General features: G+C 45.9%; 1 protein-coding gene across 2 annotated transcripts in view; it reads left to right on the forward strand.

The window, feature by feature from the left end:
• Positions 1-1,589: 1,589 nt before the first annotated feature.
• The window catches only part of hip1rb (huntingtin interacting protein 1 related b), a 39,759-nt gene continuing 24,790 nt past the window's right edge, over positions 1,590-16,558 (forward strand). For both annotated transcript variants that reach the window (XM_080434056.1, XM_080434057.1), the window contains exon 1: positions 1,590-1,890. In XM_080434056.1, coding sequence (XP_080290182.1) covers positions 1,798-1,890 — 93 coding nt within the window. In that variant the 5' untranslated portion in view covers positions 1,590-1,797. The remainder of the gene's footprint in view (positions 1,891-16,558) is intronic.

A 16,558-nucleotide genomic window follows, 5' to 3' on the forward strand; every position in this document is an offset into this window, starting at 1 on the left:
TTTTGCTGAATCTTCCTCTATATGATATTCCCAGAATAGGGATGCTATAGGGTTCATTGGATAAAGATAGGCTGTCAATGTGGCCTGTCAATGCTCGGCCATGCATGGGGAAGAATGTGAAAGAGCCAGTTTGGCCAGTGGTGCAAACACATCCTTTTGTTCTGTTCTCCTGTTGTCCCATCAGCCTTTCTGCTTCCTTCACCTGCATACCTTGGAACAGAATGCCAGGGTGACTGCTCCAACTGGCACTGTGAACATGAAAATCCAGTCTAGCAAGCATGAAGATGCTACAGGCAGGGCTTATGAAGGACATGCAACCCTAACCAATTATCAATGCTTTTATGTCCATTAGGCTAAACCTTAGGACTCTTCACTCCATCAAATTGTCACTAGGTAAAGACATTTGCTTACACTTTGGGAAAAACTAGTGTAACGGGTTGTGTTTGTCTGTGTATTTGGTGGAATGAATACAAGGATATTTCTAACTCTGTTACACCAGGCCTATGTAAAAGTTGATATTTCAGTACAAATATCCAACAAAAACAAGATTTTTCAGCTTCAATAATTAAGTTAAATTAATCTGTTGATCCCCTTGGTGAAATCAATACTCTGTATTTGTCTGACCCATCCACGAGCATCCAGTGCAGGGAGCAAGCTCCAGCTCTAAGGCCAGTGCCAGTGCCTTGGTCTTCACCAACCACTATGTATAATTCTGTGACATGGCTACGATGTTAACATTACTACGTTAATTTATTTACTTAATTTTTGCATCTCTAGTCAAAATAAGGGAGACTGTCTTCAAGCACGCAAAGCAATCCCCCCTGGCCCCCTTCTACCCTTTCAAATGTGTTTTTCATGGTTCTAGGCTGTCAAATATTGTATTAAATCCATGTTCAGTGAAATTGTATTTCATTGGATAATAATTAATAATTGTATCTTAACACAGTCTACTCTACACTCATATCTATATCTACCCTATGGGTCAAATACGATGCTGACTCATTTGAAATTAGAGCAGTTTGACAGATCGAAGTGATGTCACGGGAGAATGCTGGTGGGGTTGGTTGGGTTGGGTGGAATGTTCGCATTTTTTATTAATAGTGTTGCCCTCTGGTGTAGCCTATAGGTAGCGTTGCCATGTTTTGTGAGAGAAATAATCAACCAGTCAAGGAAAACAAGCCCAAAAGAAGCAACTAGACAACATGAGCACTTTAAACCAATCATCGGCTATTTGAAAATAGCCGAGCTTGTAGATCTGCTATTTTCAAAAACTCTTGAAATAAAATGGGGAATATTTTGAATATTTTTGAAACATTCCAACACCACAAATGCTCCCTGTCACAAAATTTCATTTTCATGAAAATATGTGAGAACCACTGGTTTAAATAATAATTAAAACATTTGGAAGCAAGCCTAAATAAGCAAGTACACTTGTGAAAAAGAAGCCCAAAGTCGCTTATAATAAGCCGACATGGCAACACTGCCCATAGGCTCTGCGATCTAGTCAGGCACCTTCCACGGTTTGGGGGAAGGATCCGTCCACGTAATCCAAACACGTTTGTCTCGCTCTCTCAGTTGGTGTTTCCTCCTTCAACCGCGACGCATCATCATCTACAGTGAATCCAACCTCTGCTTCAGTTCCAAATGACTGAACGACTGCATTGCTTGCGCCCGGGTTGCTGCTACAGGAGGAGATAAAGATACATGATCGCACGTCGTTTGGCCGAATAACACGTTTGGATTTTCAACGTTTTCATTGCTAAACCCCGTCGCTATCCTTGCGATAACCGACTGAGGATGAATAGCATAAGACAGGTGCCTTCCAGGGTGAAAAGTAAGAGGACGGAGACCCACCTAGGTGCGGAGAGGGAGCATTTTGACAAACAGCAGGTAAATGAAGGCTAACGTTGTTTGCTTTGCAGGCAGATGTATGTGGTGATGATTTGGTTGCAAAACCTTGCTTTCCATGATGGCAGGTAACACGTCGGAATGTTTTTGGCCTATTTTGAGTGTGTGTGTGTGTGTGTGTGTGTGTCAGTCAGTGTGCGATTGTTAAGTCATGATACATCTCAGTACGTATACATGTATTTTATATATTAGGCTCATTTTGTAGCCTAGGAAACATACTGTAGATTTATTGCATATTTACACAAAGGTAGCCTTGATACAAGACCGTCTTGATCCAAGGCTACAATACAAACTCATTTAACGCAAGCTCTGGGCTATTTTAAAATTGACAGGAACCCAATAGCTGAGTAAAATGTGCAGTACTAAGCTGCATTATTGTCAGCATTGTGGCTTCTGTAATTTAAGCTAGGCTTTGGCATGCCATATAGATAATTATTGTTTGGCATTACTTTCAACATTTGCCCTCAACATTAGCCCATTTGGTTAATAACTGCCATTATTACATAATGGACTGAAAGGCAGTGACTTTGGAGAAGCTACTGTGAGACATGATCAAATCACAGAACATTGTCCCTTGTCAGAGGTGTGCTTTGTATGAGTTTTTCTCTGTCTGAATTTTTTGTTAGTGGTTGACCATATGGATGATGATTATTGTTCAAGAAGACATTGGTTTTCAGCAGCAAAGACAATCCATGTACCCTCTACCCCTGGCTTAAGTTTATTGAGTAGGCTACTCTCATCATAGCCTACTTTGATGTTGTCCTTCCTGTTTGACAACCCTTCCTCCATTACCAGCCACCTCTTTGGTGAGTCCTCCATGTAACCAATGTAGGATACAGACAATAATAGAAGTCATGTTCTATTGTTGTAATGGGTGTCCACTGTAGGAATGGGTGTGTCTCATTACTCATACAACAACTTTTCAGCCTCTTGGCTGATTAAACTTCAGTCAGTTTAGTCAAAGTAAGACCAACTTTATGTCCAGAAACAGGCATTAGAAAACACACTAATTTGCAGTGGTAGCTGAATGAGACGGATGCTGGCAGTGGGTCTGTTTATATTATTGGGGACAAAAAGTTGTATTTTGTCCTACAGTATACCACATATCCAGCTTCGTAGAAACATTCAAGATTCTCTTGACATGACAGCCTCCTTAACAGTGGTTAATGGTATGAAATTCAAACAATGAAGTTGTTGTTCTAGTTCTTATAGTACAATGTCATACCACATCTTGAAGAAACTGGACTGAGTTAGGAGTTCATTCACCTGTCAGTCAATCCATTTACCTGATCACATTTTAATAAAGGTCAATTATAGCTTAATTATAAGACCATATTATTTTAAAATGTGCGTACCTTAGTAGCCAGTTTATTACTGCTGATCTAGAAGATCTTATCTTGTAGACAGGAGAAATGTTGAAACAAGACTGGGCTGTCTGGAGAGGCCTTCAGGCATCAGCTTCTGTCCATAGATGGTGCTACTGAGTTGTTAGGTGGTGCTGGTGCATTATGTCTCTGCATATTAAGCTTTTTGTTTTAATAAAGACAGGCAAAATCCATTTCTGGGTTTGTTTGTTATATCAACAGAATGAAGCAGGCTTTTGTGAATGCAAAATAAAGCAGATTTGTTCTGCTGCACGTTGCTTGCTTGAACTCAAATGCCATATCTAATATTCTCTATCATGCCTGGACTAAGCTAAATGGACAAAGGGTGTGCTGTGACACACTGATGTGCCTTTGATGTTGAATCGAACCAATATTAGATATTATTAAATAGTATTAAAGGGCGCTCAGGTGGTGCAGGGGTAAAGTACCTGTCCGCCACCGTGGAGGGAAGCCGGGCGGGGAGGGTGATCTTTGTCCCAGCACATATTCCTGTGGGCTGGGGCGGCGACAGTCAGCGGTGGGGTGTTGAATTGGAGGAGTATAGACTAGTAGTAGACTATGTTCTCATGGTGGTGGGGGCTCTTCAGCCAGTAGGGAACAACAACAACAGTAGTGGCAACAAATGTGTGGGGAGGGCTTAAATGGCATAACAAGTAAATTGGGAGAAAAAAGGTGTAATAATAATTACATAATAGAATGGAACCAAACTGGACTAATACCGCTCATTATGTGAAATATATTGTGCTTGTGCAATCATCTTTGCGTGATCATGTGTACAGTTGAAACATTTGTAACGATTGGGTTATTAAAGTTTTAAGTTAAATAATGCAACGCATGAGAGGGGGCATTCCTATTCTTCAATTAGATTGATCTCACTTCTTGTCACTGACTTACAGAATACTGCTGAATCACCCACTAAAATAAATTATTTTAGCATGTCTTTTTTTCTTTCTCACTTTTTTTCTCTTTCTGTCCCTCTCTCTCTCCCTCCCTCCCTCCCTCCCTGTCCTTCTCCCTCCCTGTTTTGACCTCCATACCAAGGTCAAATGTCCCACACAGTGCCTGGTGTTTACACTCTGTATGTGTGTGGTGTGTTTGCTTTCCCTCATTCCAGACTCTCCGTTGCCTGAGTGAGTGTGTGTGTGCACCCATGAGAGGAAGGGGGATGGGAGCACTGAGTAGAAGAACACACTGTATTAACAGACTTGAGCCTAATAGATTTGTGGCACTCTGGCGTCGCTCGCCGAAATTAACAGATTTTAAAGCCAACTAACGACGCACGCATCAAGAAGATGCATTGTGTTAGCTTGTTAATCGGCGAGTGACACCACCACAATGAAGTGTGATCACCTCACAAATCATAATCGGTAACAAAAGAGCTCCTGTAATTCTGATAGAGATATCAGCTGTAGGCAACTCAAATATTATGTAGCCAACACTGCTGAGCAGTCTAATTCATATTCAACAATTCTTCTCCCGATCACTACTTTTTCTAATTCCTCCTCTCAGACTATAGGGGCCTCACCTTCAGTATGCAAGTCATCATTCTTGGATTATATCCTAACTGTAATTTGCAAAGTTTTTCTAGCAATTATAAGTAGCTAAAATATTACAGGGGACAATCTAGAGATTCACATTTTCTATTCATATTATTTTTTTGTGTTCAAGTTCACTTATTCATACTACTACTCATATTGTTTCCATAAGGGGTTTCATCTCTGTCATCATGGCATGTTCCCCATGCCTAATTACTTAGACTCAATATTCCTATGCTTTTTTAAAAATCCTCAACAGCAATCTTAGAAGCATACTGTATAATCTACATATAAGTGTATCTTGTCAGTTCCCAAATCCCAAGGGTTGTCCCCATAGTAACTAAGCATCCCGGCCTACAGTAAAAGGAAACATTCAATCACCAAGGAGACTTGGTGATTGAATGGTTCACCTTATTAATAGACGGAGAACACACACTGCTGAGACTGTTTGAGAGTAAGGAACACAAACTGCAACATCATGTCATGACATTGGCATAGAGTGTTCACAAATTGGGAGCTGGGGAGAGTGAGATGACTTAGCAATTCATAAGGGTCTCTATAGAGAGTGTAGTCAAGACAGAGAGTCTCAGACATGCTGAATGCCCTCCTAATATAAGATCTTTGGTTTCTGCTGGGAGAGGATGTTTTGATCCACTCTGTAATTTCTGTCTTAATTCTTTGTATTAGCATGTAGGCTAGTATTTTGAAGGAAAGAGGCACATCTGACATTGTTGCATGTTATTTTAGGATTATTGCCTTAATAGAAGGTTTACATAAGAAAGCCATGTCATTGAGCTCCCAGATAATTTGTTAGGGGTTTTCCAATACAAAGTGTTCACTATTGACAAAATGAAAGTGCTGTTAAACTTGCTAACATGTTTTACCTGTTGCACTTGATACTACCATGACACATTCTGCTGCTGCTAGGGTCAGATGCTAGTGAAAAATACAATTCAAAAGTAAGGTAACCCAAAGGTAAGATTATTAACAACCTCATTACCATTGAAGGACATCGTATAGGTAATGGGTGCTGTAGTCTGTGGTGTGACCTTGTCAGCGAGCGCTTTTAAAGGCAGTCTGTTGAATTAAGCTGATAAGGGCCACAATAAGTGCTGCAGAGCATTACAGTATGACCAGTGTGAAGGGGTACAGATGTAGAACTTCTTGACTTTGTTAGCTGCACACACCGATTCCCACCAAGGATGTCCAAGCACATGGACACGCTGCTGAAAAGCAAAGATGACAAGGGAAGACAAGGGGTAAGGGAAGACGTTTAAGGATGGAGGATATTAATGCAGGCCAGGGATGTGTGTGTAGTGTCTGTCTGCACAGTAACGCTAGCTGGTACTAGGCCTTATGGCAGGCCTCAGGGATTAAGGTAGGCTTTCCCTAGCTCTCACTCCTTTCTGTGTCAGGGGAGTGAGGGGACTGCTGCATTGGACACAAACCTAACTTGTTGGGCATCCAGCCAGCGACACAGTCGACTATCATTCGGTCTAGAAAGTCTACTCTGGACCATGTTTTGTTAAAATGTTTGGCTTTCACCACTCTGGCCTAGCTTTCTTGGCCTGAGTGTGGTTATGATATCTTTGTGTCTGATCTGGGGTTGGATTAGGCCCAATAATAAGAGAGTTAGGTGAGAGAGTCTGATTAGGTGTGTTTATTATTATTATTATGTGAATTATTATTCTGAATTCTCTTCATTATTCTTTGTACATTTTCAACATGAAAATGTCTCATAGCAATGGAAGTTGACCACTTCAAATAACACGAGGTACTTATATATTTCTGAATGTTTTGAACGTATTAAGTAATTTATATCCTGTACGTAAATTAATATGTAATATAAGCCTACTGTAGCAGCTAGAGCGGTATGATGGCCACACTGTCGACTTGCGTACCAATAGGGTGGGAATCAGTTATAATCTACTTACAACTTGCGTAGTACAACTGTTAAAAATTATGTTTACATTAAAAAATACATTGTATAAGCAGAAAACATGGCACTTTCAGCTTGACCAGCGATGCCGGTGTTATTGCGCGAAGCGTCAGATTTCGGTACACAGCATTGGTCAGGTTATTGCATGGTGAAATAGTCTCCCTCTCTCTACCCCCACGGGTGTAGAGATATTATGGGCATGTGATGTGCCGATTTGTACTGACGTCAGTAATGTCCAGACGTTTGCAGATGTAGAGAATACAATAAGTAAGTATGTTGGAGTGGCTCATTGTTGGCCTTGGTATTGGCCAAGAGCGAGGGTGTCCATTGGGAAAAGACTTGCTGAGTGAGGTGGACCACAACACCTACCATCAGCTTCGAGTACTTGCCGCACATCGTAGTTACCCAGCAAGCTGTGCTACTTACTCAGAACCTTGTTAATAATAAATAAACATCTCACATTTTGTGGGGGAAAACACTAAGAAAAGGCTAAGACTAAAGAATAAAATCTATAAAAACAGTGGAATGATGAGAAAAGGGGGTTGTGGAGTTAGCTGGGGAAAGCCATATTGAAGAGGTGGGTTTTGAGAGCGGTTTTGAAGGTTTGGAGGGTGGGGAGAGTATTGGAGAGTGCATTCCACAGGGCTGGGCAGCAAAATCTCTGTCAACCCCAGGTACGGTACTTGGTCCTGGGGACCTCAAGGAGGTTGACGTTACCAGACCTGAGGGAGTGGGAGGGGACATGATGACGTTCGAGGAGGTCGGAGAGGTAGGGGGAGCCAGATTGTTCAGTGCCTTGTAGGTGTTGAGTATTATTTTGAAGTGGATTCTTTGTTTATCCGGGAGCCAGTGAAGGTCGTGGAGGACTGGTGTAATATGGTCTCTGGAACGGGTATGGTGAGCTGAGTTCTGGACATATTGAAGTTTATTTAGGACTTTGGAGGTGGTGCCATCACCATGAAGGATACTGTTGCAATAGCCGAGTCGGGATGTGATGAAAGCATGGATGAGTGTTTCAGCTGCAGAGAGGGCCGGAGACGGGCAATGTTCTTGTGGTGGAAGAAGGCAGTTTTGGTGACCTGGTTTACATGGGGGAGGAATGAAAAGGTGGGGTCGAAAATTATGCCCAGGTTGCGTACATGGGTGGAGGGTGTGACAGTGGAGCCATCAATATTGAGTGAAATGTCTTGGGTAGAAGGTGTGAGGAAGTTTTGGGCGATGATGATGATTTCCGATTTATACCAGTTGAGTTTGAGAAAATTAGGAGTTCATAATATTGCTGTTTTTGTTGTCCGAAAACAAGTGCTCTACCGACTGAGCTACCTGGACACCACAGCTGATGTCAGTAATGTCCATTTTTGGGTAGTAATAATGCGGTGTGAAGATAATATAATAATTATATTGTGGAGGAAGAAACAGCGAGACAGGAGACGTAGGCACGTTGAGGTAGTTTACTTAAACACCGTGAGCAGCATATACATTTCATTCATTCACTGCGAGCAGCATAACAACAACCACATTAACCCGGAACCGGAAGTGTCTATATCCCCTCGAGCCTCGCTCTTAAAGGGACAAGCCCTCTTTGGTGAATGTCTCTCATTGTCTCTCATTGTCTCTCGATGTGGGTCACCACACAGGCCCCCCCAGAATTCACCAATACAAAAAGTGCAACCACATAATTAGTCAACGTGGTGGGGGACGGATCAAGCGGCCGAACCGACTGCGCTTAACAGGAGGGGAATCATGGGCAAGAAGTGGCCCCTTCCCTGCCACGGAAGGGGCCAGGGCAGGGACAGAGGTGGGGGCTGAAAGCGGAGGGCGCCCCCGCCGCGGGGGTAGGGCCAACTGAACTGGCTGGTCCTGGTCCAAGTGAGCAGGCTTCAGACGGTCTATAGCAGGGGTGCCCATTACGTCGATCGCGATCGACCAGTAGACCGCAGAGGCTGCGCAGGTAGACCACCTGCAATGCCCCTGAAAAAAAAAAAAAAAAAAGAAACTTTTTTTTCTTTTTTTTTTTTTTCAGGCTCTAGGTGGCGCTGTGGCAGAAAACGGTGGCGCGGCACTAAATGGGGGGGGCGCCAGGAAAAATATTGAAACAGTCCTAATGCCTTAAGGTTATCGCCCCTTACACACCGGGGGGATTTCTTTCATGCGAATAATACGTCTTTTTTTAAAACCTTATAAAGTCAATGCAAGCTTCCACACCAGTTTCGCGGAGCGAAAAAAAGCGTCTTTTAATTATTCGGAACGAGTCCGAATTTTGCGTAGGCCTATATTCGCATATTCGCCGGTGTGTAACCGCCTTTAATGTTGTTATTTAGCCCCATAGGTAAATGTTTAAGTATTTTCATTAATGGGATAATAATTATTTGTTGGTTGGTAAATAAAATGAATGAATTCCTTTTTTTTTAATAATAAATCGGTAAAATCAGGCAAAAATAATAATTAAATAACCTAATCCTGACCCTAACCCTAAAACCGAAATAAAGTAACCAAAAAACGGAAAAGAAACTAACAAAAACCAACCAAAAACCAGAAAAAAAAATAATAATCCACCTAAAACCGCGCAAATTTCGCCCACCATGCCTACCACCATGCCTACCACTCATGCACGCGCGAGTGGTAGATCACCTTGAGCTGGCAATTTCAATAGTAGAACTCAAGTTAAAAAAGTGTGGGCACCCCTGGTCTATAGTGACCCGCTCTGGCCTGCCCCCCATGTCCACAACAAAGTTCTTAGCGCCCGCCTCCAGGACCCGGAAGGGCCCGTCATAAGGGGGCTGCAGCGGAGTTCGATGGCTGTCGTGCCGGATGAAGACGTACTTAGCCGATGGCAGGTCCCTGGGGACGTAGGACTGGGGGAGGCAGTGGCGAGATGTCGGAATGGGAATAAGGGCCTCAGCGACGCCCCGGGACACAGTTCGATGTGAGGCGGCCGACCAGGGAGCCGTGGCGTCCGGAAGAAACTCCCCCGGGACCCGCAGTGGCTGGCCGTACACCAGCTCGGCGGACGAGGCCTGGAGGTCCTCTTTGGGGGCCGAGCGAAGACCGAGCATGACCCACGGCAGGCGGTCAACCCAGTCGCTATCCGTAAGGCCGGCCCGAAGAGCGGCCTTCATGTCCCTATGGAACCGTTCACAAAGTCCATTGCCCTGCGGGTTGTACGCCGTAGTGCGGTGGATCTTCACCCCCAGGTGCTCAGCCACCGCACTCCAGAGCTCCGAAGTAAACTGGGGGCCCCTGTCGCTCGTGATGTCCCCTGGTGTGCCGAAGCGGGCCACCCAGCACCCGATGAACGCCCGAGCCACCTCCGCCGCCGTAGTGGAGGACAGTGGAACAGCCTCCGGCCACCTGGTGGTCCTGTCCACCATGGTGAAGAGGTGAGTATATCCATGGGAGGGGGGCAGTGGGCCCACCAGGTCCACATTCACATGATCGAAACGCCTCTCCGGCACTATAAACGGTGCCAAAGGGGCTTTGGTATGACGGTGCACCTTGGCCCGCTGGCACGCCACACACGAACCAGCCCAGGTCCTAACATCCTTCCGGAGGCCAGGCCAAACAAACTTGACCCCCACCAGCTTAGTCGAGGCCTTCACACCTGGGTGGGAAAGGCCGTGGATGGTGTCAAAAACCTGGCGCCGCCAGGCAGCAGGCACCATAGGGCGTGGTTGGCCGGTGGAGATGTCGCAGAGGAGAGTGGTGTTGGCTTTGTCGAACACCACCTCCTCCAGTGCAGTAGGGCCCGTCCGGTAGGCTTTAATGTCTGAGTCTGCGGCTTGGTCCGCAGCCATGGCTGCATAATCGAGTCCCAAGTGGACTGACCCGACGACTGCCCGAGAGAGGCAGTCGGCGACGGAGTTGTCCTTGCCTGCCACATGCTGGATGTCCGTAGTGAACTCGGAGATCGCCGAGAGCTGACGCTGCTGACGCCCCGACCACGGCTCCGATGTCTTGGCCATGGAGAATGTCAGCGGCTTGTGGTCCACGAAGGCCGTGAACTGGCGGCCCTCTAACAGAAATCTAAAGTGTCTGGTGGCGAGGAACAGACCCAGCAGTTCTCTGTCGAAGGTGCTATATTTGCGCTCATTGTCGCGGAGCTGTTTGCTGAAAAAGGCCAGTGGCTGCCAGGCACCGCCCACCCACTGCTCGCACACCGCCCCCACCGCGTAGTCAGATGCGTCTGTCGTAAGGGCGACCGGGGCAGTGGGAGAAGGGTGCGCCAGCAGAGCAGCGTTGGCCAGCGCGGTCTTGGCCCCATAGAAGGCTTTGTCCATCACCGGGGACCAGTCCAACTCGTCCTTGGGCCCTTTTCCCCGCAGGGCTTCGTACAAGGGGCGCATGAGGTGGGCAGCATGAGGGAGGAACCGGTTGTAAAAGTTCACCATGCCCAGAAACTCCTGTAGAGATTGTACTGTGCGGGGACGAGGAAAACTGGAGACGGCATCCACCCTGGCGGGAAGGGGAACAGCTCCCTGTGGGGCGACATGGTGTCCGAGGAAGGTGATGGCGGACTGTCCGAACTGGCACTTGGCTGGGTTGACGATGAGGCCGTGTTCACTGAGCCGCTCAAACAGCTGCCGGAGGTGCGTCATGTGCTCCTCCACCGACGCACTGGCTACCAGAATGTCATCTAGGTAGACAAATAAGAACGGCATGTCTCGGAGCACAGAGTCCATGAGGCGCTGAAACGTCTGCGCCGCCCCCATGAGGCCAAATGGCATCCGTAGGAATTCGAAAAGTCCAAAGGGTGTAATGACAGCTGTTTTTGGCACGTCCAGTGGCTGGACCGGCACCTGGTGGTACCCTCGCACCAGGTCCACCTTAGAGAAGATGATGGCCCCCGCCAGGTGGGCAGAGAAGTCCTGTATGTGCGGGACGGGGTACCGGTCGGCGGTTGTGGCGTTATTCAGGCGACGAAAATCGCCGCAGGGGCGCCAACCCCCGCCAGCCTTAGCAACCATGTGTAGGGGGGAAGCCCACGGGCTGTTTGAGCGGCGCACAATGCCAAGGCGCTCCATGGTGGAAAACTCCCCTTTAGCGATTGCCAGCTTGGCCGAGTCGAGGCGCCGGGCCCGAGCATAGACTGGAGGGCCCTCGGTGGTAATATGATGTTCCACGCCGTGCTTCGCCACTGCCGATGAGAACGTGGGTGTGGTAAGGTCAGGGAACCCGGCGAGCAGGCGTTGATACGGATCCCCGGTGGCCAGTGTGTTTAACAGGCAGAGAGCTCCGCCCCCACCAAGCATACAGCGGTACGAAGCGAAGGAGAGGGCATCGATCAGGCGACAGTTCTTAACATCAACCAGCAGGCTGTAAGCACAGAGAAAGTCCGCGCCCAGGAGCGGTGTGGACACAGCAGCCATAACGAAGTCCCAGCCGAAACGGCGCCCGCCAAAACACACCTCCACATACCTGGTGCCATAAGTACGTATGGGCGTGCCGTTAGCGGCGTCCATCTGGGGCCCGTGTCCGCCGGCGATGGTGTCCACGGCCTGTGCTGGCAGGATTCTGCGTTGAGCGCCCGAGTCAACCAGCAGCCGCCGGCCAGACACAGAGTCGGTGATGAACAACAGCTTACAGTCCTGGCCAGCGCCCATAGCCGCTAATGAGCACTGGCCCTGGCGTTTCCCTGCCCCCTGAAAGTGCATGGCTTGCGACACTGCTTGGCCTTGGCCCCAAACCTGGCGTGGTAATAGCAAAGCCCGTCGTCGGGTTGGCGTCGGGCTGTCACCGCAGCCGCGGTGTCTGTGTAGTCCTCCAGGGATGGAGTTGAGGTGTCCTGGTGGGGCAGCAGCGCATGGACAAACTGCTGCCGGTTGGCCAAGAATACCCTGTCTGCCTCTGCAGCCAGACCTCGATAGTCCTTGGTGGTGGAGAGGGGGGAACTGGCTAATGCTGTGCGCACCGGCACCGGAAGCTGCCGCAGGAACAGATGAGTAAAAAGAAAGGAGGGATCAGCTGATCCTAGCACAGCTAGCATCTTCTCCATTAGCTCAGACGGTCTGCGATCGCCGAGGCCGTTGAGGGACAGCAAGTGATCCGCTTTCTCTAGTTCTGACAGTTCGTACAGCTTCAGAAGAAAAGTCTTTAGTGCCTCGTACTTGCCGGCTGCTGGTGGATCCTCCAACAGCATCATCGCTCGTGCCGTCGTCGAAGCATCCAACGCCGCCACAACATGGAAGTATTTCGTTATATCCTGTGTTATTCCTCTCAGCTGGAACTGGGCTTCGATATGCTGAAACCACGGGCGCGGGTTATGCTGCCAAAAGTCGGGCAGCTTGACGGTGGCGGCGTATATATTAGCCTGTACGTTAGCCGCGGCGTTAGCTCCGTTCGGTGCGGGAGCTACTACGTCCACTGCGGGGGCGTCGTCGCCTAACATGTTCGTCTTTTCACAGGGTCACCAATGTGGAGGAAGAAACAGCGAGACAGGAGACGTAGGCACGTTGAGGTAGTTTACTTAAACACCGTGAGCAGCATATACATTTCATTCATTCACTGCGAGCAGCATAACAACAACCACATTAACCCGGAACCGGAAGTGTCTATATCCCCTCGAGCCTCGCTCTTAAAGGGACAAGCCCTCTTTGGTGAATGTCTCTCATTGTCTCTCATTGTCTCTCGATGTGGGTCACCACAATATAATAAAGATTATGCATTTTTGTGAAGCATTTTGTATCATAATACAAGGTGCTATTTAAATAATAAACTATATATTTTTTATTGTTACAAAATGCTTTACAAAAGAGAAGCAATTGTACAACCATATTTAAAGGGATATTTCACTTTCAAAAAAACTTTGGGTCATTTTATCGTCTACTTAGGCTTCTGTGAGCCCCCAGACAGTTTTTAAGTTGCTTGATTCAGTATTAAGATATTTGATATTCATTTTATAAGACACGCCCCCTTCCTATACAAACCCATTATAACTTCAAAGTCCATTTTTAACATGTTAGATTCATCAAAAACACCCGTCCTTGGTTCTGGTGACTCACCCTGCCCTCCTAATACACGAGGGGGCTGTGTTTTTTCGATTACTTTTTCATTTATTTTTAATATATTTTTTGGAAAATAAAAACAATTAAATGCAATAAAAAAATAAAATAAAATAAATGAAACAAAATTATCAAAAAAACACGGCCACCTCGCGTATTAGGAGGGCAGGGTGAGTCACCAGAACCAAGGACGGGTGTTTTTGATGAATCTAACATGTTAAAAATGGAGTTTGAAGTTATAATGGGTTTGTATAGGAAGGGGGCGTGTCTGATAAAATGAATATCAAATATCTAAATACTGAATCAAGCAACTTAAAAACTGTCTGGGGGCTCACAAAAGCCTGTGTAGACGATAAAATAACCCAAAGTTTTTTTGAAAGTGAAATATCCCTTTAACAAGACAGCAACAACACAATTATTTAAAAATGGTTATTATTAACTAGCAAGCCTGAGGTCCAACTGCTGTTCCAGAGTCTAAGGGCCTTGATGACAAAGGCCCGGTCCTTGGTCACCAACCTAGACTTGAGAACAACCAGAAGAGCCAAATCAGAGGACCTCAGGCTATGGACAGGCACATAGAGTTTCAACAACTCCGCTACGTGCAAGACCATGAAGAGCTTTAAAATAAATCCTAAAAGTGACTGGCAGCCAGTGTAGAGCAACTAAAACTTGGGTTGTGTTCCGGCCTCCTTGCATTTTATACAGTATGGGCATAAAACAAAAGGGACACGGACACAGAGATCTCCATATGGGCATAAAAAGGGGAAACACAGATACAAAGATTTGGGGATTTTTCGTTCTGGACAACTGCCGTCTTTCCACTCAGCACAACGCACCCATGGGTACTCCTCCTCGACAATACACACGGCAAGTTTGAATTCAATCGATCAGACAGTTCCAGAGATTTTTGGGGGACAGACTGACAGACAGAGATTCCATGCATTTATAGATGGATAGATCTGATCGATAGATACTTATTACTTAATTCTTATTGGCTTGATGATCCCTGGTCGAGATGGTGCCCGATACACACACAAACTCTCCAAAGCAAGGGCAACGGAAGCCCAAGTACAAGCAAGAACAGCAAATACCCATACATCACAATTGGCTTGCATTTCAGTATGTCCTTGTTGCTGTACCTACCCATGTACTGTAGTGTAAACATAAACAACAGAGCTCTTTTTTATAAAGTATACTTCATGTAGTGTATGATCACCCTATTCCCCCACATTTACTATTTTCTGGACAGATCTCATAGCCCTCTTCCTTGCCACTCTGAGTGACAGCCATTCTGAATATATCATGAGAATTTCCCTGTGGCCATGCTGCTCAATGGCCATCTGCTAAGGCCTCAGTGCCAGGCTCTGTGTGCCAAAGCGTGGGCCCCATCCAACCCAATCTTCTGCCCCAGCTGTCGGCCTTCCTCCCCCAACAAACCCCTCATTGTCATATAACCCTCCATCCTAGTCCGTTGTACTTGCCCTGTGTAAGCCAGAGACTAGCAGTTCATTTGCCTCAGGAGGGGCGGCGAGACTACTCTCTCCTTTGTCACTCTCCCTCTATGCCAGTTGGTTTTGGCCCACAGGAGCCCTTCTGTGCTTTGTTTTGTTTCTGTGTGTGTGTGTTTTGGTGTGGTGGTGGTGAGGAGGAGGAGGACTGAGGAGGGGTTGTCAACTTGTGGTCTGTGGTGACTTTCATGTTTCTTGTAAATGAGGCCTTTATGGGTTTTTCTGGATTTGGGGCATGTGCCCCACTGCCCCTGATAGATGACAGTTCTGAGTCCGGCGTTTGATGGATTGACTGTTGATGTTTGAACGTATTAAAAACTGTAATCTGTAAACCATTTTATACAGATGGAAGTCATGATGTAGGAACGGAGGCAAAAAGAGAGCCTGAAGTAGAATAAGAGGATCTGCTGCAAAAATACTGCTGTTATGGTTTGTTTTTATGCCACTGTGTATCATGGCTTACTCCGTTATATAATGATGATCTCAAATTAAATTGTTGATCATGGTAGCAGGGATTTTACAGAGAACACAGACAGCAATACAGCACTTAAATATTTCAAGATGAGGAGTCAAACAGTGTTTTTCTGTAAATTTGTTCAATGTCAGAAATAAATGAACACTCAAGATTTTAGCATTTCAGGTGGGCACTGTTTGCACATATAGAATAATAGACCATCAGGACTTTGTACAGTTACTGGAAAATATACGAAGGTATGGAAGTTAAGAGGAGAGGTGAACTGGAGTGGTTTATATTCTTGTCATTCTGAAGTTCCTTACACACAGTGAGCGTTTTTTTATATGCCATTAATTCACATTAATTTAAGCTGCTCTTTGTGTCATATGAGTCCACACACCACAAATACAATGAGGTGACAGAGCGACATAATGTTGTTTTTAAATTTTAACAATTGTTCTGCACAAATGAAAGCATCACTCTGCATGAATGAGGCTTTACCAAATTAATTGTTTGATGTGAAATCAGTGTGCAAGGACTTTGATACCCATTCCGATAGAACAGGAAGGCACATAGACCGATATAATATTTTTCCCTCTGTAAGAGGTTATTATTAAGATAATTAATGTAGCGAACTCTGTACCCTAAAATGTATCTGATTCCACTGTCTGCTCTGTCTGCACACGTGCCTTTCATTCTAGACAGGCATGTTTGTTTATTGTTTACCTTATTATACATTTCAAGCACTTTAAACACTCACACCGACTACAGGTATTAAAAAAAAAAGGAAATGCATTATAAATTATACATTTTTATTTTATTACACAGGAC

Source organism: Gymnoscopelus braueri, assembly GCF_963280865.1.
Source record: "Gymnoscopelus braueri genome assembly, chromosome: 7".
Lineage (NCBI taxonomy): Eukaryota > Metazoa > Chordata > Actinopteri > Myctophiformes > Myctophidae > Gymnoscopelus > Gymnoscopelus braueri.